A 27,382-nucleotide genomic window follows, 5' to 3' on the forward strand; every position below is an offset into this window, starting at 1 on the left:
TGCAGGGGAGGTGATATCATGCCAGATTGTGAAACCCACTCCTGGCAATTGGTTCAGTAACTTCTAGACGCTCTCATGAGTGTGATGGTATCTTAACGTCACTGCATTTCTTTGGACAGGAGCCAAGCTATGCGTTCAGGTTAAAAGCAGAATCACTCTCATTTACTTCAGTGTCTGAAAAGAGAGAAAACATCCCCTTCATCAGAACCTGTATCCTGTCTCCCTATTATTTATTATCCAATGAACATTAGTCTTTTGAGCTTTTCTTTGTAAGTTAGAGGTGATCTTATTGGAAGATATAAGATTCTGAGGGGGTTTGACAGGGTTAGTCACTGAAAGGATGTTTTCCCTCATGGGGGAATCGCGAACAAAGGGGAGCAAGGTTTCAGAATAAGGGGTCTCCCATTTAACACCGAGCTGAGGAGGAATTTCTTCCCCGGGAGCTGTTAATCGTTGGAACTCTTTTTCACAGAGAGCATTACAGGCTGGGTCATTGAATAAATTCAAAGCTGAGTTAGACAGACTTTCGATCCACAAGGTAGGAAAGTGGAGTTGAGAACCCATCAGATCAGACATAATCTTTTTGAAAGTGAAAATCCCAACTCCTTTTCCCTCCAATCCTGTTCTTTGTGGTAGAATTCATTAGTTTGCTTGTGGAGATGGGATTTCATTCAAGAGTGAAAAGGAGATAGAACCAATTAATCAAACTTTGCACACACAGTAATGGATAGATTGTCTTTTCTTTCTCCTCCAGGCAAAGCTGCCCAACAGTATAGAGTATTGAGGGATGATCTGCTTCCAATGATAAAGGGGTTTGATGGGAGTGAAACTATTGCCTCTGGTGGGGCTCATAATGTTAAAATTAGACCTGCATCATTCCAGAACTAAATTAGTGAGCAAAGGGGAGCGGACACCCGTAACTCTTTGCCAAAAGGGGTATGGAGTTAGTTGGGCAAATGGGGTTTGAGGTACAGTTTAGCCATGATTTGATTGAATGGCGGAGCAGGTTTGAGTAGCCATACGGCTTAATCCTGGCCTTTACTTATGCTCTTAGTCTGCAGTTCTCTTGAGAAAGAATGACCCAAAGCTCCAAAGTTAGATATCTTTCTGGTTGCACTGCACTCCCTACATAGAGCCTTGACATTCTTCAAGTGTGCTGTCTGGAGCTAAATATTAATACTGCTGATTGTCAGCTTGACCAGGATGGATATATGGGACCTTTGTGTTGGCTGTGGTTCAGTGGGTAGCACTGTTGCTCTGAGTCAGAAGGTTGTGGGTTAACATTCTCTTCCACAGACATGAACATAAAATCCAAGCTGACACTCCACTACAGTACTGTGGTGTGCTACACTGACAGACTTTTCACTGAGAGGTCTGCCCTTTTAGATGACCATAAGAGGGCGGTACGGTGGCACAGTTGTTAGCACTGCTGCGCCTCAGCGTCAGGGACCCAGGTTCGATTCCGGCCTCGGGTCACTGTCTGTGTAGAGTTTGCACGTTCTCCCTGTGTCTGCGTGGGTTTCCTCCAGATGCTCCGGTTTCCTCCCACACTCCAAAAATGTGCAGTTTACGTGGATTGATCATGCTAAATTGCCGTTTAGTGTCCAAAGATGTGTAGGTTAGGGGGATTAGTGGAGTAAATATGTGGGATTATGGGGCTAGGGCAGTGGGCGGGCCTGGATAAGATGTTCTGTCAGAGTCGGTGCAGACTCGATGGGCTGAGTTGCCTCATTATGCTCAGTAGGGATTCTATGATATGATCCTGTGGTACTATTTTGACGATGATTAGGGGAGTTCTCCCCAGAAACACCACTTAAAGATAAATGAGCTGTTTGTGCTACTGTTGTGTGTCAGAGTTTGCTGTGTGCAAATTGGCTGCCATGTTTCCTACATTACAACTGGCGGCACTTCAAAAGTACTTCATTGACCATAAAGCACTTTGGGACATCTTGGGGTTGTAAATGATGCTATGAAAATGTAAGTCCGTCCGTTTTCAATTAGTTCTTGATGGTCTGGCCAGTACAGCATAAAATAATTTTGTCCTGATAGGCACCTTACACTTCTTTAATGAATGGTCACTGTTAACCTCAGGTCTCAGTCCATTAACAGGTACTCTGCATGGTATAATCATACCTCGCAGTTTGATTTGGTCTCTGTTAAAAGCTGTCATTTGGTATTCCTTCCGCTTCCTGCTTTGTTTGCTAACAGATCTAATCTAATCTTGCATGTGTCTGTACATACACAGGTGCATCCTGTGCCAACTTTGCCCTTTGTTGTAACACATGCATATTGGTGATATGCATAAAACATTTGCCTATATCTGACTGGAGTTCTTTAACACTTGAACCTTGGTTTAACAATTGCTCAACTAAAAAACCACCTAAAGTGAGAAGCCGGGATTCTCCCAAAAAAATTCTAAGTTTCCAATGTGCGGGAGAATGGGAGTAAATCCCACTTTTTAAAATGATTTCCAGAATAAATCTCCAACACTCTGTGCATCACAGAGTGCCCCAGTGGGATTCAATCTGGAAATCTGGAGGCAGGGCCTATTCCCACCCGAGAGGTTGGCAGCATAGTGCTGAGTGGGCCACTGCGCGTGTGCTGATCTGTCAGAGTGGAGATCGACGCATGCTCAGTGGCCCCGCATTGCTAGCCTTCCGATCGCTGGCCTCCCGGACCAGCCCTGATGTCTCCCTTCCTGCCACCCCGCCACCTGGATCGCCCTCTTCCCTCCCTCCTGCCAGCGATCCCAATGCAGAGCGACAGCCCCCCCCCCCCCCCCCCCCCCCCGATCACCCCTGTGGGCAGTGCCAATGTGCCCCTTGGACACTGTTACCTCTGACCTTCCTCCATGGCCTCTCTCCCCTCCGGCAGGGTATGGCCGCCTGTTCCCTGTTGGTGGGGAGTAGAAGTAAATCCCGCTGGAGTGAACCACTCCCGGCAGAGTGTGGGTGGTTGCGGGTGAGATGCTAATGGGCCCGGAGACTTCAGTCTCAGGCCCACTAATCAAATGCAATTGCCAATTTCCATATTGTAATCAGCTTCGCGCCGATTACACTGGAAATCTTCGTGCTGGAGACTTGCGGAGGCCTTGACGTTCAGCGGGAAGCCATGAAACAGCCTCCGCTGATGTGTCTCTCAGCCTGTTGTGCTGCTCGAGCAGCGCAGCACGTCTGGGAGAATCGCCCCCAGAATGTTCCAAAGCCCACTCTCCCTTTGAAAAGCAGAATAGTGCGGGCGCTGAAATAAAAACAGAAAATGCTACCAATACTCAGGTTGTGGCAGCATCTGTGGAGCGAAACGGAGTTAATGCTCCAGGCCTGTGACCTTTCACCAGAACCTGTCAAGAGAAATGATAATTGTGTTTCGTTTCACAGATACTGTCTAAACCACCCTCCCTCTTTCTTGGCTGTTAAATCACAATCTCATTTAATTTCACAAACTAAGGTCCTGTTGCTCATCCGTTCCAATGTCTGAATAATAAACATGACACATTGCAGTAATCCAACTTAGGAATACTTGTCACCTCAATGATGAATGAGCAAATCTTTACTATTTGACACAAACAAGGTTATTTTGCTCCTTTCATTTTATTTATTTGTCATAAGTAGGCTTACATTAACACTGCAATGAAGTTGCTGTGAAAATCTCCTAGTCGCCACACTTCAGCGCCTCGGGTACACTGAGGGAGAATTTAGCATGGCCAATGCACCTAACCAGCACGTCTTTTCTGACTTTTAAATAAAGTTGGCTTTCTTTCGGTCATTCCTGATCATACCCAAATATTGTAGCTCATGCGTCATCTCTAAACTTGTAACTTTGACAACCTTGGCCTACTGGTTTTGGCTATTCTTTGGACCCGGGTGTTTGTTCCAAGAATCTGAATCTGTGTGTGCCTCAGTCATTTTGAAATGTTCCAGAGTTGAACAGGGAGTTAGAAGCAACATTTGTGAGATCAATTTCACAACGTTGTGTGACTATTGCACGATTCTCAATTATTTTTAATTGAAAGGGACACTTAGTAGTGTTATCCAAGTTAAACTTGACTAAGCTTTCCAGGTGAATAAAACTAGCATTGCTTGGCTTATCCCGAATGAGTGATGGCCTCCCATGTCCAGAACGTTGAGAAGGAGCATTAATGCTGGCTCTGGAAAGTCTGGGAACAAAAGCTATTGCATTGCCTTGTCAGTGGTGTCAAGAAGGAGAAAATTTAAACAAAGGATCTTAGTGATTGCCTACGTTAATATACCACTTTTCAAACTCGGATCTTTACTTTTACCCTAAAGATAAGAAAAAATAGAGACATCTGTCAAAGCTTTTTGCCTTGCACTCATCAGGACAAATTCACAAGAATACCAATTCTAAAGGGAACAGCAATTTATACTGCATAAGGGAGTGGTGATTGGTTGGTAAGTGGACTCTGATTTGTCGAGGCTTTGCCATAGAGAATGCATCAGGGAACAGTTAGCTGCCAAGCTTTTGTTTAAATTCAAAGCAGGCAGTTGACTCTGGCCAAGGCATTGCTATGGGGAATGAACCAGGCAATGGCTGCTCCCCAACTTTTGTTTAGTTGAAGAAGGCACAAAGCTTCTAGCATGCTTAAGTAATCTTGGCAGCTAACATTTCCCTGGTGCATTCTCCATGGCAACACTGCTACGAATCAGCACTTGGAGAAAAAAGTCAGAAAATTTCACCTTTTATCTCCTCCATGTCCCAGTCCCGGTACAAGTATCCTGCGAAAAGGGTAAAAAAAGCCCCATCATACTAGTTTAGTTCTTCCCAAACATTTTCCAGTGTGATCCTATTTTAACACCCCAGGCATTGTGATTCGCGAGTGAATATTTGATGGGTGCAGTAGGGTATGAGTTGTTGAGCAGATGGTTGGGGCGGGGAATGTATGGGACTTCAGCTGTTGAATGAGTGACAAGGAGTTTAGTTCTCAAATGTAATTAATGTACTTGGATCCTGGTTATTAGAACTCTTGACTAATATAACAGGATCCATATTATTGATGCAACAGGTCATTGATTAATAAAAAGGTTGCAGATTATTAATGTGTTTGGACTTGGCCTCCTGATAATGCATTATGATCTTGATGCAAGGTGATCTGGTTAATTGAGGAAATAGGCTTTCTACTAAAATATTGAATGCCTACCCTTTTACAGGCCATTTTTCTTTGCAACAGCAACAATCGGGCCTCAATCGAAATGAGTCCCACCTCCATGGCAGCCGTTACTGCTTCAGAAATCTCAATCCCAAAATCTCATTCTGCGACCCCATAGTTTGGGGTCTTCTAGCTGCACAATTACTTTCTCGATCTCTCTGCCAATTAGCATATTTCCCAAGTAGTAATCTGGAGATTCCCGGCTTGGGTCACTGTCTGTGTGGCTTCTGCACGTTCCCCCGTGTCTGCGTGTATTTCCTCCGGGTGCTCTGGTTTCCTCCCACAGTCCGAAAGTTGTGCAGGTTAGGTGAATTAGCCATGCTAAATCGCCCCTGTGCCCAAACAGGCACCAGAGTGTGGCGACTAGAGGTTTTTCACAGTAACTTCATTGCAGTGTTAATGTAAGCCTACTTGTGACAATATCGCCGTTGCTTTGCAGTTGTTGGGTCAAAATCCTTGAATTCCCTCCCTAACGGCATTGTGGGTCAACCCATTAGCACATGGACTGCAGCGATTCAAGAAGGCAGCTCACCACCACCTTCTCAAGGGCAACTAGGGATGGGCAATAAATGCTGGCCAGCCAGCGATGCCCATGTCCCACGAATGAATAAAATAAAAAAAAACTAAATTCCATCCTAACCAGCCTCCTATGTGATATTTTGACCAATGCCTTTCATGAGCAGCAACATCTGCCGTTGCTTGATTAACCTTCTCTTTTATTTATTATTTAAAAGCCCATCTGATTCACTACTGCTCTTTAGGGCATGAAAACTGTCATTCCTACTTAGTCTGGCCTGACCTGCAAGTGACTTCAGAACCACAGCTGTTTTAAATAAATATTTAGGATGTACCATTGGAACTTCAGTTACTCTGTGATCTTGCCACACCATGTGGTTGATTCTTAATTGCCCCCCTGAAATGTCCTAGCAAACTGCTCTGTTAAAGGGCAACTAGGGATGTACAATAAATGCTGGCCTTGCCGTCAATGCCCACATCCCACGAAAGAAAAGAAAATTGGTGATTGCAAATCCCCAAAGCTAAGCGATAGCCTCCTTGAAGGTGACTAGTCTGCCACTTAGTCTGTAGAGGGGACACTGCTTGGTAATGTGCAGCATTGTTCGTCTTTCTACAAGTGCATAATGTGTTCCTTTTCTGATGCCTATTAAAGTTTCAGTCACTTTAACGAGTTGTGATTTGCCTTTAACAAATCCATGCTGGTTCTCCCTTACTTTTCAAAGGAAGTTTATTTTGTACCTGATAAATAGTTTCCAATTGCCATGCTTATGCTGACTGGCCAGCAGTTTCCTGGTTGATTCCATCCACTCTTTTGAATAATAGCAATTAGTAGCAATCCTCCAGTCCTCTGGCACTATTCCTGTATCCAATAACTGAAAGATTGTATCATAGAATTATAGTATCCTTACAGTGCGGAAGGAGGCCATTTGGCCCATCGAGTGTGCACCGACCACAATCCCACCCAGTCCCTATCCCTGTCACCCCACAGATTTACTCTACTAATCCCCCTGACACTAAGGGGCAATTGTAGCATAGCCTAACCTGCACATCTTTGGACCGAGGGAGGAAACCGGAGTATCCGGAGGAAACCCACGCAGACACGGGAGAATGTACAAACTCCACACACAAAGTGGGTGGTAGTGGAAGGGTCTTTTTCCGGCTGGAGGCCTGTGACTAGTGGTGTTCCGCAGGGCTCTGTATTGGGACCTCTGCTATTTGTGATTTATATAAATGATCTGGAAGAAGGTGTAACTGGGGTGATCAGTAAGTTTGCGGACGACACAAAATTGGCAGGACTTGCAGATAGTGAGGAGCATTGTCAGAAGGTACAGAAGGATATAGATAGGCTGGAAATTTGGGCAAAGAAATGGCAGATGGAGTTCAATCCCGATAAATGCGAAGTGATGCATTTTGGTAGAAATAATGTAGGGAAAAGCTATACGATAAATGGCAGAACCATAAAGGGTGTAGAGACACAGAGGGACCTGGGTGTGCAAATCCACAGATCCTTGAAGGTGACGTCACAGGTGGAGAAGGTGGTGAAGAAGGCATATGGCATGCTTGCCTTTATAGGACGGGGCATAGAGTATAAAAGTTGGGGTCTGATGTTGCAGATGTATAGAACGTTGGTTCGGCCGCATTTGGAATACTGCGTCCAGTTCTGGTCGCCACACTTACCAGAAGGACGTGGAGGCTTTGGAGAGAGTACAGAGGAGGTAGGATGTTGCCTGGTATGGAGGGTCTTAGTTATGAGGAGAGATTGGGTAAACTGGGGTTGTTCTCCCTGGAAAGACGGAGGATGAGGGGAGACTTAATAGAGGTGTATAAAATTATGAAAGGCATAGATAGGGTGAACGGTGGGAATCTTTTCCCCAGGTCGGTGGTGACGTTCACGAGGGGTCATAGGTTCAAGGTGAAGGGGGGGAGGTTTAACACAGATATCAGAAGGACATATTTTACACAGAGGGTGGTGGGGGCCTGGAATGCGCTGCCAGGCAAGGTGGTGGAGGCGGACACACTGGGAACGTTTAAGACTTATCTAGACAGCCACATGAACGGAGTGGGAATGGAGGGATACAAAAGAATGGTCTAGTTTGGACCAGGGAGCGGCACGGGCTTGGAGGGCCGAAGGGCCTGTTCCTGTGCTGTATTGTTCTTTGTTCTTTTTTCTTTGTAAAGTGACCCAGGCCGGGAATCAAACCCGGGTCCTTGGTGCTGTGGGGCAGCAGTGCTAACCATTGTGCCACCTAACTCTTTTGCTGCTTCTACTTTTGCTTCTTTCAGTGAGTTAGGTCCATTCTTTCAGGGCTAGATAACTTTCAGCAATGCTAACCTTTTTAGTCAGTCTTCTCTCTGCTTTATGGTCCTGTCCATACTTGTCTGTCCTCTGTCAGTATCAAATTCACATCATTTACTTCCTCTGGCAAGACAGATGCACAGTATCTTATTTAACACTGCACCATGTGCTCTGCCCCCACATGAAGGTTTCCCTTTTGGTCCCTAATAGGCCCAACCTTTTCCCTAGCTAACCACTTGTACTCTTTAAGCTTGTAAAATGTTTTGGCATTCAGTTTAATGTTGTCTGTTTATCTTCTGCATTTAGTTTTTCAATCTCTGATGTCAGCTGATGCTGTCTCTGATGCCATCGCAGGGAGATGATGGCCTAGTGGTATTATCGCTAGACTATTAATCCAGAGACTCAGCTAATGTCCTAGGGACCCGGGTTCGAATCCCGTCACTGCAGATGGTGGAATTTGAATTCAGTAAAAAAAAAAATCTGGAATTAAGAATCTACTGATGACCATGAAACCATTGTCAATTGTTGGAAAATCCCATCTGGGTCACTAATGTCCTTTAGGGAAGGAAATCTCCTGTCCTTACCTGGTCTGGCCTACATGCAACTCCAGAGATGGTTGTCTCTCAAATGCCCTCCAAGGGACCATGAGGGGGTGGGTAATAAATGCTGGCCACCCATCAATGCCCATGTCCCACGAATGAATAATAAAAAAAGAGAACCATCTATAATTCTAATTGAATTATGACTTCAATTGTTTGGTTATTGTATTTGGCTGCTCATAAATGTGTTTATTTAATATTGCCTCATTTATTTTTGAAGTTCCTTCGGTCCTTTATCTCCTGTTTAATTAAAATAATCAGATACTTTGCTTTTATTTCTAGTATCCAGTGTTGGTTGTGATTTTTCTTTCCAATTCCTCCCTCAATCTGCAGTGGACTTATTGTTTGCATCTGTGCATTGAAGAGGAGGAAATAATGAATTGCACATTCTTCAGAACAGATACATTAACGTTGCAATAAGACTGGCCTTAAAAGCCACAGGTGCAAGCGATTGTTTTTTTTCCATAATTTATTGGTAAACCCCTGTTTCTGCCGATAACAAAGCAGTGTGTTTCTTGTGTGTTCTTGTTTTGTTTCTGAGGTACCTCAGTTCAAGTTGAGGCCAGCTCCGGGATTCAAGTCAATTCTTATCTGTATGATTAACATTAATCACTAGATAAGTCAAGCTGATGTCAATTCTTATCTGAAACTGTAGGTTCTTCTGCATTGCACATATAGCACCACTTGTGCAACGTGTGACACAAGTTTATTGCAACATCAGCTGCCTGCGCAATCTCCTCAGCCTATAGTCTGCTTCTTTGTGAACCAACTTCAGCCTGGCCTACTTGCACTCTTGCGGAAAAGAAACAGCTGCATTTCTATTGCACCTTTTAAAAGCTCAGTGTGTTCCAAAGTGCAAGACAGCCAGTGAAGTACTTTTAAAATGGGGTCAGAGTTGTGATGTAGCAATGTAGGAAACTAACGTTCAATTTGCAACAAAAAAAAATGATGTTTATGTCCTTTTGTATACATCAGGTCGATCAGTTTTGTTGGAACAGCCTCGTAAGTCAGGTTCCAAAGTGATTAGTCACATGCTTTGCAGCCACGGTGGTGAGATTTTCCTGCATGTTTTAAGCAGTGTTCGCTCCATTCTGGAGGACCCCCCATCGATTAGTGAAGGGTGTGGAGGAAGGGTTACTGATTACAGGATTACGGTTAGTCACTTTGCAAAAATATATATATTTATAATTGATTTGCTTTCATGTCCTGATGTCAAATGTTAGTGACAGTGTGGACTGCCTGCTTAAAATCTAAATTAGCAATGTACAACTAGAAAGCCAATGTTTAAATAAATGCATACTAATTCACAAAAATAGCATTTAGTGCTACTAATAAAAAACCTCAACTTTCCAGCTTTGAAGCTGACTACCTGTATCTTGTAAACAAATTCTAGTCCAGCATTGATTGATTGATTTGATGGTTTTTGTCAGAGCTTTGAATCCTATAAGGAATTCTCTCATGGCACATTGAGAAATACTGCAATTGAAGACGATACTTTGTGCTGTAGTTACGTTAGCTGTTTGGAAAATTGATGCCGAATCATTTGATTCTGTATTTTTGAGTGTGACTGCACAGTGACAACCTGAGGTTCCATTCAAACCAGAGTCATGTTTTTAATTGGACAGCTTTACACAGGTGCCTGCAGACCTACCAAAATGATGCACGGTAAAATGTCCTACAGGTTCATCTAGGTGGCACAGTGGTTAATACTGCTGCCTCACAGCGCCAGGGACCCAGGTTCAATTCCGGCCTCGGATTATTGTCTGTGTGGAGTTTGCACATTCTTCCCGTGTCTGCGTGGATTTCCTCCGGTTTCCTCCCACACTCCAAAGATGTGCAGATTAGCTTGATTGGCTATGCTAAATTGACCCTTAGGGGTTTAGCAGGGTTACAGAGATACGGCCTGGGTGGAATTATTGTTGGTGCAGGCTCAATGGGCCAAAAGGCCTCTTTCTGCACAGTTGCGATGCTTTATGCATTAAACTGTGTAATTATGTAGGTGATGGACTAGAAAATGCATCTCTGATCCTCTTTGGAAATTAAAAGATCAGATTAGCCCTGATGTTTTTTATTTCTTATTTCATGGGATGTGGATGTCACTGGACAGCAATTGTTGTCCATCCCTAATTGCCCCTGAACAGAGTGGCTTGCTGGGCCACTTCAGAGAGCAGTTATACAAGTCAACCACATTACTGTGGATCTGGAGTCACATGTAGGCCATACCGGGTAAGGACAGCAGATTTCCTTCCCTAAAGGACTTTAGTGAATCAGATGGGTTTTTACAACAATCAAATGATAGTTTCATGGTCACCATTACTGAATTTAAATTCCACCAGCTGCCTTAGTGAAATTTGAACCTGTATCTTCTGATCTTAGCCTGGGGCTCTGGATTACTAGTCCAGTGACATTGCCACCTTCTTCCTCTAAAGCATATCCTATGTTGTATTAAAGTACTTTTGCTAACTTCTGAAAGGAGGAATGGTCATGTTTGCTCTTCCTGTACTGAAGCGCAGACTCTGGTGGGGGTATAGCTACGTGGGCACTTTTTGGTGCCTTGGCCAAAAGCCATTCTTATGTGAGCTCAGACATTATGCTTCAGTAGGATATTTGATTCCGTTCCCACTCATTCCTCTCTTTACCTAATCACTAGACCTTTTCAGTGAGAATTGTCAAGGAATTGGAACCCTGACTGATTTTTTTCTCCCTTTAGCTTGGGGACCGTGTGGCCAATTGTTAAGCCCCTTTGTTACTCAGCTGACTTGACACAAAACTAGAATTGGACTTGGAACTCCTGACTTGGCTCTGTTACACCTTAATGTTAACAATTGATCCATTCATTCGGCACTCATTCTTTGTCAGATTTTGGATTTTGAGCAAGATAATTCTGAAAAAAAAAAATATTGGCAAAGCTTTTCATCTTGCACTCATCAGGTCAATTGCAAGAATACTAATGATGGGGAAAGACCAGTTTATACTGCATGAGATGAGAGGGCTTGGCAGTTGATTGTCAGTCACTGGGGCATTCTCCATGACAATGCCTCTACCAGTCAGAGTCCACTTGGCAACCAGTCAGAGCTCTGTTCTCATACAGTATAAAGTTTTTGCTTCCACTGACATTGGTATTCTTGTGTTCGTGCTAATGTGTGCAAGTTAAAAATGTCTTTTTTCAGCAACACTCCAGTTCTGTACTACCAAACAACTACTTTGTCTAAGAAATGTGCAGTATAATATGCACAAGGAGAAAACGGATAGATCAGTTTATTATTGCTATTTCACATCCTCAATTGGCAAATTAAATGCTCTCACTAGGCTTTTAATATTACTGTTTCGAATTATTTAAGCAGAAGCAATTGTCAGTCTCGGTAAAATTTGATACCTGCCTATCCTCCCCTCTTGCGTTAAGAATCAGGTGCCATAATTACTTCACTTAAAATTAGAATTTATCAGTTCAAGGAGGTGTACCACAAAACGTAGTTTGGGCCTGTATCACAACCAGTGTTCAAGATTCATAGTTCTGTTCCTTTTTGTTTTGTTAGGACTTTGGTGAGTTTATGAGAGAGAACCGTTTGACGCCAGTAGCAGAAAGGGGATACATGATGGATGCAAGTATGGAACTACCATTGGAGAGAGCGAAGTCCCAGCTTGAGAGACATACACGTTACTGGCCAATGATTATATCTCAAACTACAATCTTCAACATGCAGGCCGTAAGAAAACTTAATTATTGATTCATATGTAACTTTCTCAAGTTGAGCCTGTAGATGGGAGTTCATCCTCGGGTGATGGGATTAATGTCCACCATGTTTACCGTACACCTTTCAAGGCATGGAGGGACAGTGCTATTTAACATTTTTGGTTGTGGTCTAATATTTACAATTTCAGCACGTGATCTTTAAGTAAATACAGCCCATAACTTCAGAAAGAAAATTAGTCTTTTGCCATCCTTCATTGTGAACAGTATGTCATAAAACTACCTTCCACCTATTAGAAGCTAAGGTAGTCAAACGTTCACCAGGCTAAGAGCATTTCCTTGCAATATAGAGTCATTTCTCCACTCTGATTTGAGCAGTATTTTGTGTTAAATGTCACAGAGACAATAAGGGCGTGAATGGCCCTTTAAAGTTCATTATAATGTTGTTTGCATGTGGGCATTGATGATCACCTGACTACACAAATGGCAGGAATGATATTTTGAGAGAGTCAGGGCAGGAATAGGAGAATGGGGGGGGGGGGACCTCCTTATTTCACAGAAGAGATTATCCTGCTCAAATATACCCAATGAAGAGAGTTTTGACATTTTAACTAAGGTAAGATTTGTTTCAACAGCAAGTTATTTAGGGAGAATTCCATTTTATTTCAAGAGGTACGATCCATTGTTGAGTCAGTAGTTTGAGTGTCTTGGCCTGGGGTAACTATACTTTCTTAAACAGGGAATGAGGAGAATGATGAGACATTTGAATCTCTGTTCATAGACCTGCATATCCCCTACCATTGCTTCACTTGGCAAATTAAATGTCTGTGAACAAAGAACAGTACAGCACAGGAAACAGGCCCTTCGGCCCTCCAAACCTGTGCCGCTCCTTGGTCCAACTAGACCAATCGTTTGTATCCCTCCATTCCCAGGCCGCTCATGTGACTATCCAGGTAAGTCTTAAACGATGTCAGCGTGTCTGCCTCCACCACCCTACTTGGCAGCGCATTCCAGGCCCCCACCACCCTCTGTGTAAAAAACATCCCTCTAATATCTGAGTTATACTTTGCCCCTCTCACCTTGAGCCCGTGACCCCTCGTGAACGTCACTTCTGATCTGGGAAAAAGCTTCCCACTGTTCACCCTATCTATACCCTTCATAATCTTGTACACCTCTATTAGATCTCCCCTCATTCTCCGTCTTTCCAGGGAGAACAACCCCAGTTTACCCAATCTCTCCTCATAGCTAAGACCCTCCATACCAGGCAACATCCTGGTAAACCTTCTCTGCACTCTCTCTCACGCCTCCACGTCCTTCTGGTAGTGCGGCGACCAGAACTGGACGCAGTACTCCAAATGTGGCCCAACCAGCGTTCTATACAGCTGCATCATCAGACTGCAGCTTTTATACTCTATACCCCATCCTATAAAGGCAAGCATACCATATGCCTTCTTCACCACTTTCTCCACCTGTGTTGCCACCTTCAAGGATTTGTGGACTTGCACACCTAGGTCCCTCTGTGTTTCTATACTCCTGATGACTCTGCCATTTATTGTATAACTCCTCCCTACATTATTTCTTCCAAAATGCATCACTTCGCATTTATCCGGATTAAACTCCATCTGCCACCTCTCCGCCCAATTTTCCAGCCTATCTATATCCTGCTGTATTGCCCGACAATGCTCTTCGCTATCGGCAAGTCCAGCCATCTTCGTGTCATCCGCAAACTTGCTGATTACACCAGTTACACCTTCTTCCAAATCATTTATATATATCACAAATAGCAGAGGTCCTAGTACAGAGCCCTGCGGAACACCACTGGTCACAGACCTCCAGCCGGAAAAAGACCCTTCGACCACTACCCTCTGTCGCCTATGGCCAAGCCAGTTCTCCACCCATCTAGCCACTTCTCCTTGTATCCCATGAGCCTTAACCTTCTTAACCAGTCTGTCATGTGGGACTTTGTCAAATGCCTTACTGAAATCCATATAGACGACATCCACAGCCCTTCCTTCATCAACCGTTTTTGTCACTTCCTCAAAAAACTCCACCAAATTTGTAAGGCACGACCTCCCTCTTACAAAACCATGCTGTCTGTCACGAATGAGATTGTTCCTTTCTAAATGCACATACATCCTGTCTCTAAGAATCCTCTCCAACAACTTCCCTACCACGGACGTCAAGCTCACCAGCCTATAATTTCCTGGGTTATCCCTGCTACCCTTCTTAAACAACGGGACCACATTCGCTATCCTCCAATCCTCAGGGACCTCACCCGTGTCCAAAGAAGCGACAAAGATTTCCGTCAGAGGCCCAGCAATTTCATCTCTCGTCTCCCTGAGCAGTCGAGGATAGAAGAAGAACAAATGTTCTCTGTGAAAGTCCCTACAGGTGTTAGTAAGATTATTTTGGGTGGCAGAAATATCATTTGGCCTTAATTTAAATTCATACTCTAAATTGTTCAATATAAAGAATGATTGTATTTTCTAGGTTATTTCAGCAGTGAATACACAGTACTGTGCATGTATGGTGCAGCATTTCAATGTTTATGTTGTTTTTTCCGGGTGAACCTTGTCCGAAAGACTTGACTCCAGCTTTAACTGATTCCTACGGGAACCTGTGATTCACTTAGTCATTTCACTTAAAGTTGTGATTTTAGAGAACATAATTAGGATGTTAATTGAGGAATTGCTGTATTCTGTGACTGATTTGAGCAGTTTTGTTAGTAAATATGTTGTGGGGTAATTTCTGTTGTGGCCATGGTTGTTGTTCATGACTGTAAATATCCCGTGATGTGGAGATGCCGGCGTTGGACTGGGGTAAACACAGTAAGAAGTTTAACAACACCAGGTTCAAGTCCAACAGGTTTATTTGGTAGCAAAAGCCACACAAGCTTTCGGAGCTGCAAGCCCCGGGGCTTGCAGCTCCGAAAGCTTGTGTGGCTTTTGCTACCAAATAAACCTGTTGGACTTGAACCTGGTGTTGTTAAACTTCTTACTGTAAATATCTCTACAGAACTGGTGCAGTTTTATATTTAAATGAAAGACATAGGAGCACATTAGACCTCCGGCAATTCTACTTTTCATAAGCTGAAAATGATGTGGCAGGTGTCTCTTAACCTCTCTGCAGTGGGGGTGTGGGGAAAAAGTAGTGTGTTTATTTATGTTTGAATACAAGATGTATTACTGTTCAAGAAGGTAGGTGGGCTTGTAGTTACATGGTGTTCTGTTAAATTTCTCAAAACGATAGTGATGAGATGCATGAGCAGTTGGTGTTTCTGAGGTGGTTGGAGGAATGCTGGGAGAATTCCCTCCTCTTTAAGTAATCCAATTGAATTCTAACATGAGTCCAATCCACCGGAAGAGGCTGAACAAGGCCTTGGTTAAGATCAGTACCATTGACAATGCAATGCACTCTTAGTCCTTCAATAGAAAGTCTGCTTAAATTTTGTACTAAGGCCCTGGAGAAAGGGCTGGAATTAGGAATGGTTAACTTGCGTGCCGTTGGCAGCATCCATTTCACTATTATTGCACAAGAAATCAGCTGTTGAAATGTATTAAAGACAGCCTGGACCAACATGGACTTGTTTCAATTTCTAACCCATTCAGTGCTTTTCTGTTTTGTTAAACGGTCCCACCTTTTGTACAGCAGCATGATCCACCGTGGATTCCAGGCTAAAGTAAGTTGAAAAGTTGTGGGGGGTAAAGGAAACTATGCTTGCAGCTTTTACCTCTCCGGTATGTCCAGAGCTGTCAGATGCCTAGTTGTTCAGTTTACTCACTCCCTCTCCCTGTTTTATTTGACACCCAGGTTGTTCCTTTAGCTAGTCTCATTGTGAAGGAGAGCCTAACTGATGACGACGTCCTAAGCTGTCAAAAAACGATCTACAACCTAGTAGATATGGAGAGAAAAAATGATCACTTGCCCATTTCAACAGTTGGCACCAGAGGCAAAGGATCCAAAAGGTAAAAAAGTTTTCTTTAAGAACCCTTTTAATTACTCAATACAGAATTCCTGCAATCTGTCGGAGTTTTGATGTACATGTGTCCAGCAGTGAATCTGGCACTTGTCCCATTGCTCGGAAGGAACTTGTGTTCAGCTGCCTGGGCAACTCTGGGGTTCCCTCCCTAAACCTTCACATCTCTCTGCTGACTTCCTTTAAGATGCTTCTTAAAACCCACCTCTTTGACAAAGCTTTTGATTGTTGCCTTAATTCTGCCTTTAGTAACTGTAATATTTTTTAAGATGCTCCTGTGAAGTGCCTTGGAATGTCATATTACATTATTGGCATTAAATCATTACAAGTTGTTAATATTTTCAATCACACAGCTGATACCTGTATCATCCATACTTTGTGCATGCCACCTGTCCTGAGAAAGCTCTGTTCCTCCTATACCAACATTTGTACATCTTGTCCCAGGCATTTGCAGTTATGTTCTCTTTATTTTACTTTGTTGCTACTGATGGGAGGCACAGTGGTTAGCACTGCTACCTCACAGTGCCAGGGACCCGGGTTCAATTCTCGGCTTGGGGTCACTGCCTGTATGGAGTCTGTACATTCTCTCCGTATCTGCGAGGGTTTCCTCCGGGTGCTCCGGTTTCCTTCCACAGTCCGAATGACGTGTTGATTTGGTGCATTGGGTATGGTAAATTCTCCCTCAGTGTACCCGAACAGGTGCCGGAGTGTGGCGACTAGAGAGGATTTTCACAGTATCTTCATTGCAGTGTGTAATGTAAGCCTACTTGTGACACTGATCAGTAAAAACATAAACTTATTCTGTTGTGGAATTTTCTTTTGGCTTTTGTCTGCTATCTTTTTTTAAGAATGTGAATAATCTACAATTCACTCCAGCTTGGTTGATTCTGATTTTATCGGCTCAGTTATCTTTGGGAATTTTGAGCATGTCCATCTCGATGGACCTCCATACCAGAGCTCAGTGCTCCAATGACTTTAAGCTTTCATGCTACTACTATTTGAATCTCTAAAATTCTCTTATTTATTGATTGTTGTGTTTTAAAACAAATACAGATATATACTTTAATTATCTTTGAGGTATCAGTTAGTACAGTATTGGCAGTAGTTGAGGCCAGTGAGTTGGAGGTGGGGCAGGACTTGCCGCAAACAGTGTCTATTTTACAGCAGAGTTTCTGCGCTCTAAAGCAATCTCCCGATTAAAAGCAGAATTATTTCTCTAGCAAAATTCAGTGAATGGCAGTTAGTTACATAATACAAACTAATCAACAACCCAGTTTCTGGGTGCAATTGGTGGGGCAGTTAGCCCATCAACCCCAGTCGTTCTGATTGTGATTTGCACTGTCATTATACGATCCCTGAAGTGTTATACAAGTATGTAGTGCTTGGATAAGTTATAAATGTGCTATACCTTTGGACATGGATTACACATTCAGCAGCATCTCTCAACATCAGAGCTGGTAAAAGGCGGTGTATGTACGGTCTGCGCAGGGTTACATATGTTCAACCAGAAGGTAAAAATGCACTGATAATGGGTCACACCACTCTGCCAAGATTAAATGGCAGCAGTTGTTTTTTTTAAAACTTTTGGCCAGTAACAATGGTGTGTGCTTCTAATTCTTTCCTTTGTAGAGATGAACAGTACCGAATAATGTGGAATGAGCTGGAAACCTTGGTCAGGGCCCACCTAAACAATTCCGAGAAGCACCAACGTGTGCTGGAATGTCTGCTGGCTTGCCGGAGCAAACCGCCTGAAGAAGAGGAGCGCAAAAAGAGCCGGAGGAAGAGAGAAGATAAAGAAGATAAATCTGAAAAAGTAGTGAAAGATTACGAGCCAGAGAAATCCTGGCAAGATTCTGAGCGGTGAGTACACTATTGTTAAAATGGAGAGGTCATTGATAATTAACTGTTCCCTTGCCAAGCGGAGGAGGAAAGGATGGGAGGGGCACTGAAGGAAATTAATCTTTAACAGACGCCCTTTTGGTTTTGTTTAAAAAAAGCTTCCATTTTATGCCTGCCAAATCAGTCTCCAGGTAGGATGTCCTTCCTTGCTTCAACCAACTGCATCAATTAAAGGGAGCAAATTGGCAATTGAGCACCTCCCTGGAGCCAGTAAGCAGTGTTACAGGCTGGGAATGGAGACTTCACATGCACAGGACAAAGTGGGGACATAGTAGGGCTGCCCATAGTTCAGCACTGACTGACAAAGCCACTCCCATGAGGGCTCAAGCTGGCTGCTCCTTGGAGAAGAATGGGTTATGATACTTTAGGGACACTACAAGCTGGAACTAAGATGTCCTGCTGACAGTGTCAAAATATCTCATCTGTTAGCTGATGGAGAGATCTCTTGTGGAGTGATGCTGATTGGAAGAGCTTAATCCTGTTTTTGAGTGCTGAAGACAAAGACTGTTTCCTCTGCCTTGCCTCGATTTTAAAATTCACATCTATTGGTGCCCATGCCCTCAGCTGCCAAGGCCTCAGGCTCTGGAAATCCCTCCTAAACCTCACTGTCTCAACCTCATTTTCCTCCTTTAAAACCTAAATCATAGAAACCCTACAGTACAGAAAGAGGCCATTCGGCCCATCAAATCTGCACCGACCACAATCCCACCCAGGCCCTACCCCTATATTCCTACATATTTTACTCACTAATCCCTCTAACCTACGCATCTCAGGACACTAAGGGGCAAATTTAGCATGGCCAATCAACCTAACCCGCACATCTTTGGACTGTGGGAGGAAACCGGAGCACCCGGAGGAAACCCACGCAGACACGAGGAGAATGTGCAAACTCCACACAGACAGTGACCCAAGCCGGGAATCGAACCCAGGTCCCTGGAGGTGTGAAGCAGCAGTGCTAACCACTGTGCTACCGTACCGCCCAACCACTGTGCCATCTGACCTAATATCTCCTTATTTGGCCCTGTGTCAAATTTTATTTTGTCATTGTTATTGTCAGCTGTCCCTCGATTCACAGATAACTTCAGTACCTGCCATGGGTCTTCATGTGACAGTACAGGCTGATTCTCAACCCACAGATGTTCAGAGAGAGTGCAGAGAAGGTTTACCAGGATGTTGCCTGGTATGGAGGGTCTTAGCTATGAGGAGAGATTGGGTAAACTTGGGTAAATTGGCAGGACATCCCATGGCAGGAGTGCAGGATTTGCTTCCTTTCCTTTCTCCTCTGTCACTTCACTGCCTTATCATTAAATCGCTGTGACTCAAATCCAGATGCAGCTTGACGGACAGGTTGTCACCATCTTGAACCATCTGCAGCAAGCTGCTCCCAGTCATTGATGTCAATGCTCCTGTGCTTCAGAGAGAGCTTCAGTGTATTTGAAGCGTTTTCTTTGCCCTCCCCCAGAATGCTGGCCACTGGAGGGTTGAGAAAGCAGGATGTGGCAGGCGGCCAGTTTTCAGCCATACAGCCACGGTGCCCAGTCCATCAAAGCAGATCCTGCAGGAGTTTTACCGGAATGCTTGTAGAGCTGGCTTCAAGAAGGACAATGGAATCTGTATGTTGGTCTTGCCATCCTCAGGATGACTTGGGAGCATTGCTGATGGAATTTCTTTCACACTCTGTAACTGATACACAGCCCAGGTCTCACTACAGTACTGGAGTGTGGTGAAGACACTGTTCTGCACACTTGGATCTTTGGAAGCATTTATTTGTCAAACATTTTCTGTTGTAGTTTACAGATGGCTGAGCTAGTGCAGATATTGGGTTTCTTCGCTTTTTGAGAGGGATAGCTGCTGGGGTTTGGGAAGTGCCCAACATATTCCAAGCATCATCTTCAGCATCTGGGCAGGGTGGAATATTTGACTAACCAGGTTTGGGTTGATATGAACTTTGTTTTAGTAACGTTCGCGGGCAGGCTGAGTTTCTTGTATAGAGAATTGAAGAGATTGAGGGAGGCTTGCAAATCTGATGCAGCGTGGGTGTTGACACTACAGTCACTCCCATAGGATCATATAATCCCTACAGTGCAGAAGGAAGCCATTGAGCCCGCACCAAATCTCTGACAGAGCATCCTGCATAATCATAGAATCATAGAACCCTACAGTGCAGAAAGAGGCCCTTCGGCCCATCGAGTCTGCACCGACCACAATCCCACCCAGGCCCTACCCCCATATCCGTACATATTTTACCCGCTAATCCCTCTAACCTATGCATCTCAGGACACTAAGGGGCAATTTTAGCATGGCCAATCAACCTAACCCGCACATCTTTCGGACTGTGGGAGGAAACTGGAGCACCCGGAGGAAACCCATGCAGACACGAGGAGAATGTGCAAACTCCACACAGACAGTGACCCGAGCCGGGAATCGAACCCAGGTCCTTGGAGCTGTGAAGCAGCAGTGCTAACCACTGTGCTACCGTGCCGCCCCATCTAAATCATCATCTAAATCATTTATATCTTTGGAGACCAGTTTAGTTTTGGCACAGAGGTGACCGAGGTTAAAGAGTATTTCACCTTGGCATAATTTAAGTCTGACAATGTCGGGTAGTTTATCTTTGTGGTGCATGATCACTGGCGGGTAGGTTGTAAATACTATAGGGAGCTATCTCACAGCCTTGCTAGACCCCAATCCGGAGTTTGGTGGAGACTGTTTCAGATCTCCCACTCAGGACGGTTACAGCCATATCATCGTGAAGCAATTACAGGATTGCGATGCAGTTTCTCGGATATCCACAGTGCCTTACAATTCACTGAGCCAAATGCTTTGGTTGGGTTGATGACTCCATTCCCACCGATGTTCTCGACATTTTTCTTGTTTTATAAGTCCCCTGAGATGTGCCTTGGAAGGTTTTACTGCATTAAGTAAATGCAAGTTGCTGTCAACAACATCTGCTTACAGATAGAAACACAGCAGGAGATGTACCTGGACAGTTACTTACATTTGTGCTGTGCAGTATCAGCTTTTTCCTTTCCACTGCTTTTAGTCAGTCAGGGAGGACCTGTAGGATGTGTTTGTCAATGCAAACCCTGCTATGTAAATGACCCAGGTTTAAATCAGGCGCTGTATAAAATTCACAATGTAAATTTATTTACTACACAGTTGCTGCCAATTACAGAGCTGTTGCTTAGAATGTGTTAGCGTGCTGAGTATTTTAGGTAGGATCGGGCGTTGAGCATGTGGCTTGTTCTTGCAGTTACCCATTAGACTTCTTGCTATAGAGCCACACAGGAAATTCAGGGGAAAGCTGACTGATCTCTGTGGATAGCCTTGGTATGGAAACACAACATCCTGAATTTGACCATTCTGCAAAATACAACTACTATGTAAAATACTCCTCAAAAAAAGTTTGAGTAATATAGATTGCTGAGTTCCAGCAACACGTCCCTCATACCTGATTAGTACAGAATAGTTGATATGTGGTCAGTGATGTGGAGATCAGCAGCGTACCTCTAAGTACACACTGTTCAACGTGTGTAATGGACAAAAGTGCTAACACTCCCACAGTAGGCTGTGGTGTTTTGGGAAAATAAATGTTATGTTGCAAAATCGAAAAGTCCTAAAACAAAGTGATCATGCTGCATTGGTTTACTTTTCCCCATGACTTCTCACTCCCACTGGTCTCCACAACTTATCAACAGCAGGGGATAACCTCCATCAGGATATCCTCCCATACGTTTGTGAGCTCCTTGACAAGAGACATGCCGAGGGTGTCATAGCCCAGTGGTTATGCTACTGGTCTGAAAATCCAAAAGCTGTTGGTATAAATCTTGGCATAGGAAATGCAAAATTGAATTCAATTAGTCTGGTCATTTGTGGGCAAGCATCAGTGGGGAAAATAGCCAAAAGCGTTGCTGCTTAGTTGTTAAAAACCTCGCTGGTTCACTGATCTCCTTCCCAGAAGAGAATCTGCCACTCCCATCGAGTCAGAACAGCACACCATTCCTGCCCCATGCAATGTGAGTGACTCTTAGTAACTTCACGATACCTGAGAATTGGGAATAAGTGCTGGCGCGTTGGTGCCACCCATGTCCTAAAAACAAATACATCAACTTGGAATGGCGCGCTCTCGAGGGAAGGTGGTCACAGCGTTCTGACAAACACTGGGGTTTGATGTAGCACCAATTCTTATGGTGTAGCTTGATGTTTCTCCAAATGCTGCATCCCTTTGTTTGAAGCTTGATGCCATGCCAGCATGAGTTATCTTGTGAAATGTTAACATGATTTGAAGCTACCTATGCAGTCACAAATGGATATTTGGAACCTTTTTTGTATAGGTTAAAAGGAACTCTGGAACGGGAAAAGGAGGAATTGATTGAAACTGAGATCATCAAGGACTCTCCGGACTCCCCTGAGCCCCTGAACAAAAAACCTAGGGTCAGCATCGGAGAAATACAACCTCTCGAAAAGGCTAAAGGTGAGATTTCTTGTTACTAGGAGATATCTGTACATATGACTGTGTTCTATTCAGTGCGCACACAAACAAATCAACATGTTTTGAAATGCCATCTGAACTTGTGACATCCTACATTCTGTTGGAATGTTGCACACACTGGGGAAGGGATTTGGAGTGCATTGTGTCTTAAGTGGTGTAAGGAAATTTACGGATTTCCATAGAATCTCTACAATGCAGAAGGAGGCCATTGAGCCCATTGAATCTGCACTGACTCTCAGAGCGTCTTACTCATGCCCAACCCCCACCCTATCCACGTACCCCACACATTTTCCATGGCTAATCCCCCTAACCTACACACATGGGACACTTAGGGGCAACTTATCATTGTCGATCCACCTAACCTGCATATCTTTGGACTGTGGGAGGAAACCGGAGCACCCGGAGGAAACCCTCGCATACATGGGGAGAACGTTCAAACTCCACACAGACAGTGACCCGAGGTTGGAATCGAACCCAGGACCCTGGCACTGAGGCAGCAGTGCTAACCACAGTGCCATCCCTGAAGGGCGCGAGACCAGGGTGTGTGGGCATAGCTCACTCCCTGCATGGAGGTCGTACAGTTTCTCATACTTGAGTTCAGGGTAGGGAAGTCCAAAACTTGAGGGCATAGGTTTAAGATGAGAGGGAAAAAGAAGGGACCTGAGGGGTAACTTTTTCACACAGAGGGTGGTGCGTATATGGAATAAGTTGCCAGAGGAGGTGATAAGGGCAGGAAAATTACAACATTTAAAATGCATTTGGACAGGTACATGGATGGGAAAGGTTTAGAGGGAAATCGGGACAAACACAGGCAAATGGGACTAGTTCAGTTTAGGCAATCTGATCAGCATGGAGGAGTTGCGCCGAAGGGCCTGTTTCCATGCTGCATATCTCCATGACTCAATAATATGAAATAGCAAAACCTGCAGCAATTTGGAAAATCCACTGTTTGGATTATAGGAGCTTCGCGACACCGCAGGTATGGGAGCTGGGAGATACACAGTTGCCAGGATGTAGCGCCACTACTGGTGGGAGGATATAAATGTCATGACGAGTTCAGATTTCCGTTAATGTGGAGAGTAATAAATAATAGGAGTCAGTTGACACAAGTGTGACAAGAACATGATAACAGGAAGTAGGCTGGAAACACAGAGATCTGTGGATCATAGAACAGTACAGCTCCAAAGGCCCATCAAGTCTATACTCAGTCTTCTGAAGAGCAATGTTGCCAGTCTCAGCTTCTTCCCCTGATACCCTGATACTCGATTCTCTTTCAGGTATTTACCCAATTCCCTTTCTGAAAGATATTGAATCCACAACCACCCCAACTAGGAAGTGCATTCCAAATCCTAACAATCATTGCTTCTTAAAAAGAGAATCCTCGTGTTATCTCTGGTCCTTTAGTCTTTAATGTGTTATAATGAACAGAAGTTGTACTCAGCTGACGGTGTCCAAATGACATGAGGAAAATGTCCGTCTCTATCTGTCCCGCTCACTCTGTCCCACCCCATCTATCGTGGGAAAATTCTACAGCTGCTGAGATTAAAATTCATTTGAACAATTTTCAGAATACAAGGGGCTTGTCTATTAGATGTTTATAGATGTGGGTAGAGAGTTGTAATATATTTGTATTGTTTAATAATGGCCCTGACTTTCACCCCTGTCTTGATTATCTCCAGGCCCTGTTTCCTTGCTCGCAATGTGGACTAATAGAATCAATACAGCAAATTCAAGAAAGCATCAAGAATTTGCTGGTCGCTTGAGTTCTGTTAACAATAAAGCTGAATTGTACCAGCATCTTAAGGAAGAAAATGGGTCAGTAGTCTGTTTTTGTACATGGGTAAATTTCCTTAAGTCTTGAATTTTCATTGTACTTTATTGGAATAGAAAAACGTTGATAAATTCCAATTATTTTCTTTGCAGACAGTTTTGAAAAATTACTCCTTTTTTGATTCGTGTAACTATAGTTCTATGTAATATCTGTATGACGTTTGTATTTGTATCGTGGGTATCATCATCAGTGCCTCTGCATTGACAGATTGTCTTTTTATGTGTTGTAGAATGGATACACATGAAAACGGTAAAGGCAGCAGGCAATGAAGAAAAGCTTTTCGACGCAAGATTTTACAGAAGCATCATGTCAGCAGTTTTGCTGCTTGTAAATTAATAATTTCCGCAAACGAAAATCTGACATTTCAAGGAATTCGACCTCGGTTCTGCTGTTGAAATGACTTGCGACAAATTGTACAAAGTTTACACATTTTGCTGTGCAATGATTCAGAAGAATTTTACTCTTTGTTAAAGTTGGCATTTTCTACTGCAGACAGCAACAATTTTAGACAGTATTTACACAAAACTTGCATTGTTGTCCAAAAATAAAAGTTATGACTTTACACAAATTTCAGTGCTCTACTCATTAAAAATATTATTCCTGATTGCTCTGCACACATCTTGGTATGGAACATTGTTTCCTGTTCTAACGTACCACTTGCTGTATGAAGTTAGTCAGTTCGGCCTGTGTTTGTTCTTGGGATGTTTAGTGTGTTTATTGCCCATCTTTGTTGCACTGAGAAAGTAGCTTGCAGCCTGCTGTAGCTTGCTAGGCCTCTGCAATCGGCATTAAGAAGTAGCCACCTTGGTTTAGGGCTGATGTCATGTGAGGAACATTCATTTGGACAGTCTGGCCACTGTCATAGAATGACCACATTCTGTCTCAGTGGAGATTTGAGCTTGCAATCTCCAGATGGCTGGTTCAGTCCAATAACCGCACTGTCATACCTTGCGCTTGGCTGTTACGCACCGATGAGATGTTTCTGTGCCCCTCTGCAGTCTTTAAAGAAAACCAGCACTTTAGCTGTGTGCCAGACGTTACTACAGTCATTTTGGACTGATTAAAAATGGCAAACAAATTTGTTCTTGAGTAATTTAATACAAGAATTCTTTGTCTCCGCTAAAGGGAAATGGTTCAGCCAATCGAGTTTTTTTGGTTTGTGGAACTAGTTTGTTTTATGTGGAAACCCGAGCATTGTTCTAGCAAGCGCACATTTAAGTTTAATTTTTAAACTTTTCTGGCCTTGCTGGTAACAGGTTATGCAGTTTCAAAAGAAGTTAAAGCTTCCATAAGACAAATTAGATTTTATTGTCTTTTGGACTGTAACTCATAAGGAGGAGGCAGTTGATACTTTGGTGGTTCAGATTGTAAATTGGGAACCCTGAAGTGAGATGGTGCATTGTGTTGTGTGTTACTAGATATTAACTGCACTTGGTGCAGTTGATATTGTGGAGGTGGAGGAAGTTTTGCCCACAGTTGTGATGGCGGGGTCGCCTTGGGAATGAATGTAGCTGGCTTTCGCGGTCTTAACGTTTCCATCTCAAAGTGGTGTGCGCGTGCAGTTGATGGGTTTTCCTGGAAGCGTAGTTCCTCGGACGGGAGAATCTTTTCTGAGCATCTACAGAAGCAATAGATTGTAACAAATAAGGCAGTCAGGAGAATGAGAAGCAGCACTGTAAGAACGATAGGCCAGATAGTTGTCAGCAAATAAGAGCTGCGAGGTTGTGTAATTATAGCATTGAGATGCGCTGTGGGCATCATAGACAGGCAGGCTCCACCATAAGTGACATTCTCAACTGTTTGAATTCTGTATTCTGGTAACATTGTCTCAACAAAAGATGGATGTGCATGGCCATCGGACAAGCGGATTACTTGGATCAACCTTTGAATGGTATTTATTGAGCATGCCTCTATATTGCCTTTGCGAGCTGAACACAAGGAATTGTTGTACCATGATACTATTGTGGAACCTGGTCTTACAGAGAAGAGGACAATGTCCTCACTGCTGGAATCATTTAGATACTTGGCAAGTTTTTCCAGGAAGTGAACCACTCTTGCTCTATCTCGAAGAAAAGAGTTGTAACTGTTTTTCGTTCTGACTGTGTACAAGTGGCAGGGTGTGTAATGTGGCAGCCTCAGTTCAATTACAAAACCGTCTTGAACAGTAAGCCCACCCGAGTCAGTGGCAGTTAAGACAAACTCTTGTGGTGAAAACTGATAGTCCATCTCCAGTGGATACCCAACCAGAGTATTCTGCGATTGATTGAATCGTACCCAAGACTGTCTTCCTGAAGGGGATCCATCGACTGAAGCTACTGTCAGAGTTAAGTTTCTGGCATTTCCATCTTCTTGATCAAAAATGGTGTCTGCAGCTATTGAATAATGAAATCTTTGTCCTACTGTTGCCAAGATGAATTTAATTGGGTTGATGATAGTTGGAGACTTGTTGTCGTGACCTAAAGACATTGCAAAAAAAAACTATTGTACACGCTGTTCTGTAATATAGTGTTCTTGCTGATTGTACAAAGTATTATGTGACTAGCAAGTGCCAGAAATTCATTGTTACCACTCCAGATTTTTTGGAAGAGATTAAGGTGAAGTTCCATGCCCTTCAAAACTAACAGGAACATAAAATCAGAGATTTGGAACTCCTATTTCTACACTGGTATCAATGCCAAGTAGTGTCCGATTTATGTTGACTCAAAAGTGGAAGTAAATCTGGTAAAACAATCTGATTCCTGTGTGTGTCCAAGCCCAAAGGTGCAAGGCCATATTTAGCAGATAATCTGCTCCCAGCTGGGCTTTACACCAGGTATAGTATCGCTCCAGCTGCATACAAACATTAAAGTTCAGAAGTGCCCAAATACCTTTGAAGGGCTGCTGCTCTCATGAGCTTTCTGAATGAGGACAGCATTGGC

General features: G+C 43.6%; 1 protein-coding gene across 1 annotated transcript in view; it reads left to right on the forward strand.

The window, feature by feature from the left end:
* Positions 1-25,079, forward strand: part of ints13 (integrator complex subunit 13) — a 72,004-nt gene extending 46,925 nt beyond the window's left edge. The window contains exons 12-18 of the mRNA XM_078235254.1: positions 9,551-9,729; positions 12,112-12,282; positions 16,077-16,231; positions 17,872-18,102; positions 22,476-22,615; positions 24,313-24,448; positions 24,694-25,079. Coding sequence (XP_078091380.1) covers positions 9,551-9,729; positions 12,112-12,282; positions 16,077-16,231; positions 17,872-18,102; positions 22,476-22,615; positions 24,313-24,448; positions 24,694-24,733 — 1,052 coding nt within the window. The 3' untranslated portion in view covers positions 24,734-25,079. The remainder of the gene's footprint in view (positions 1-9,550; positions 9,730-12,111; positions 12,283-16,076; positions 16,232-17,871; positions 18,103-22,475; positions 22,616-24,312; positions 24,449-24,693) is intronic.
* The last annotated feature ends 2,303 nt before the right edge of the window (positions 25,080-27,382 follow it).

This window comes from Mustelus asterias, chromosome 19 (genome assembly GCF_964213995.1).
Source record: "Mustelus asterias chromosome 19, sMusAst1.hap1.1, whole genome shotgun sequence".
In the NCBI taxonomy this organism is placed as follows: Eukaryota; Metazoa; Chordata; class Chondrichthyes; order Carcharhiniformes; family Triakidae; genus Mustelus; species Mustelus asterias.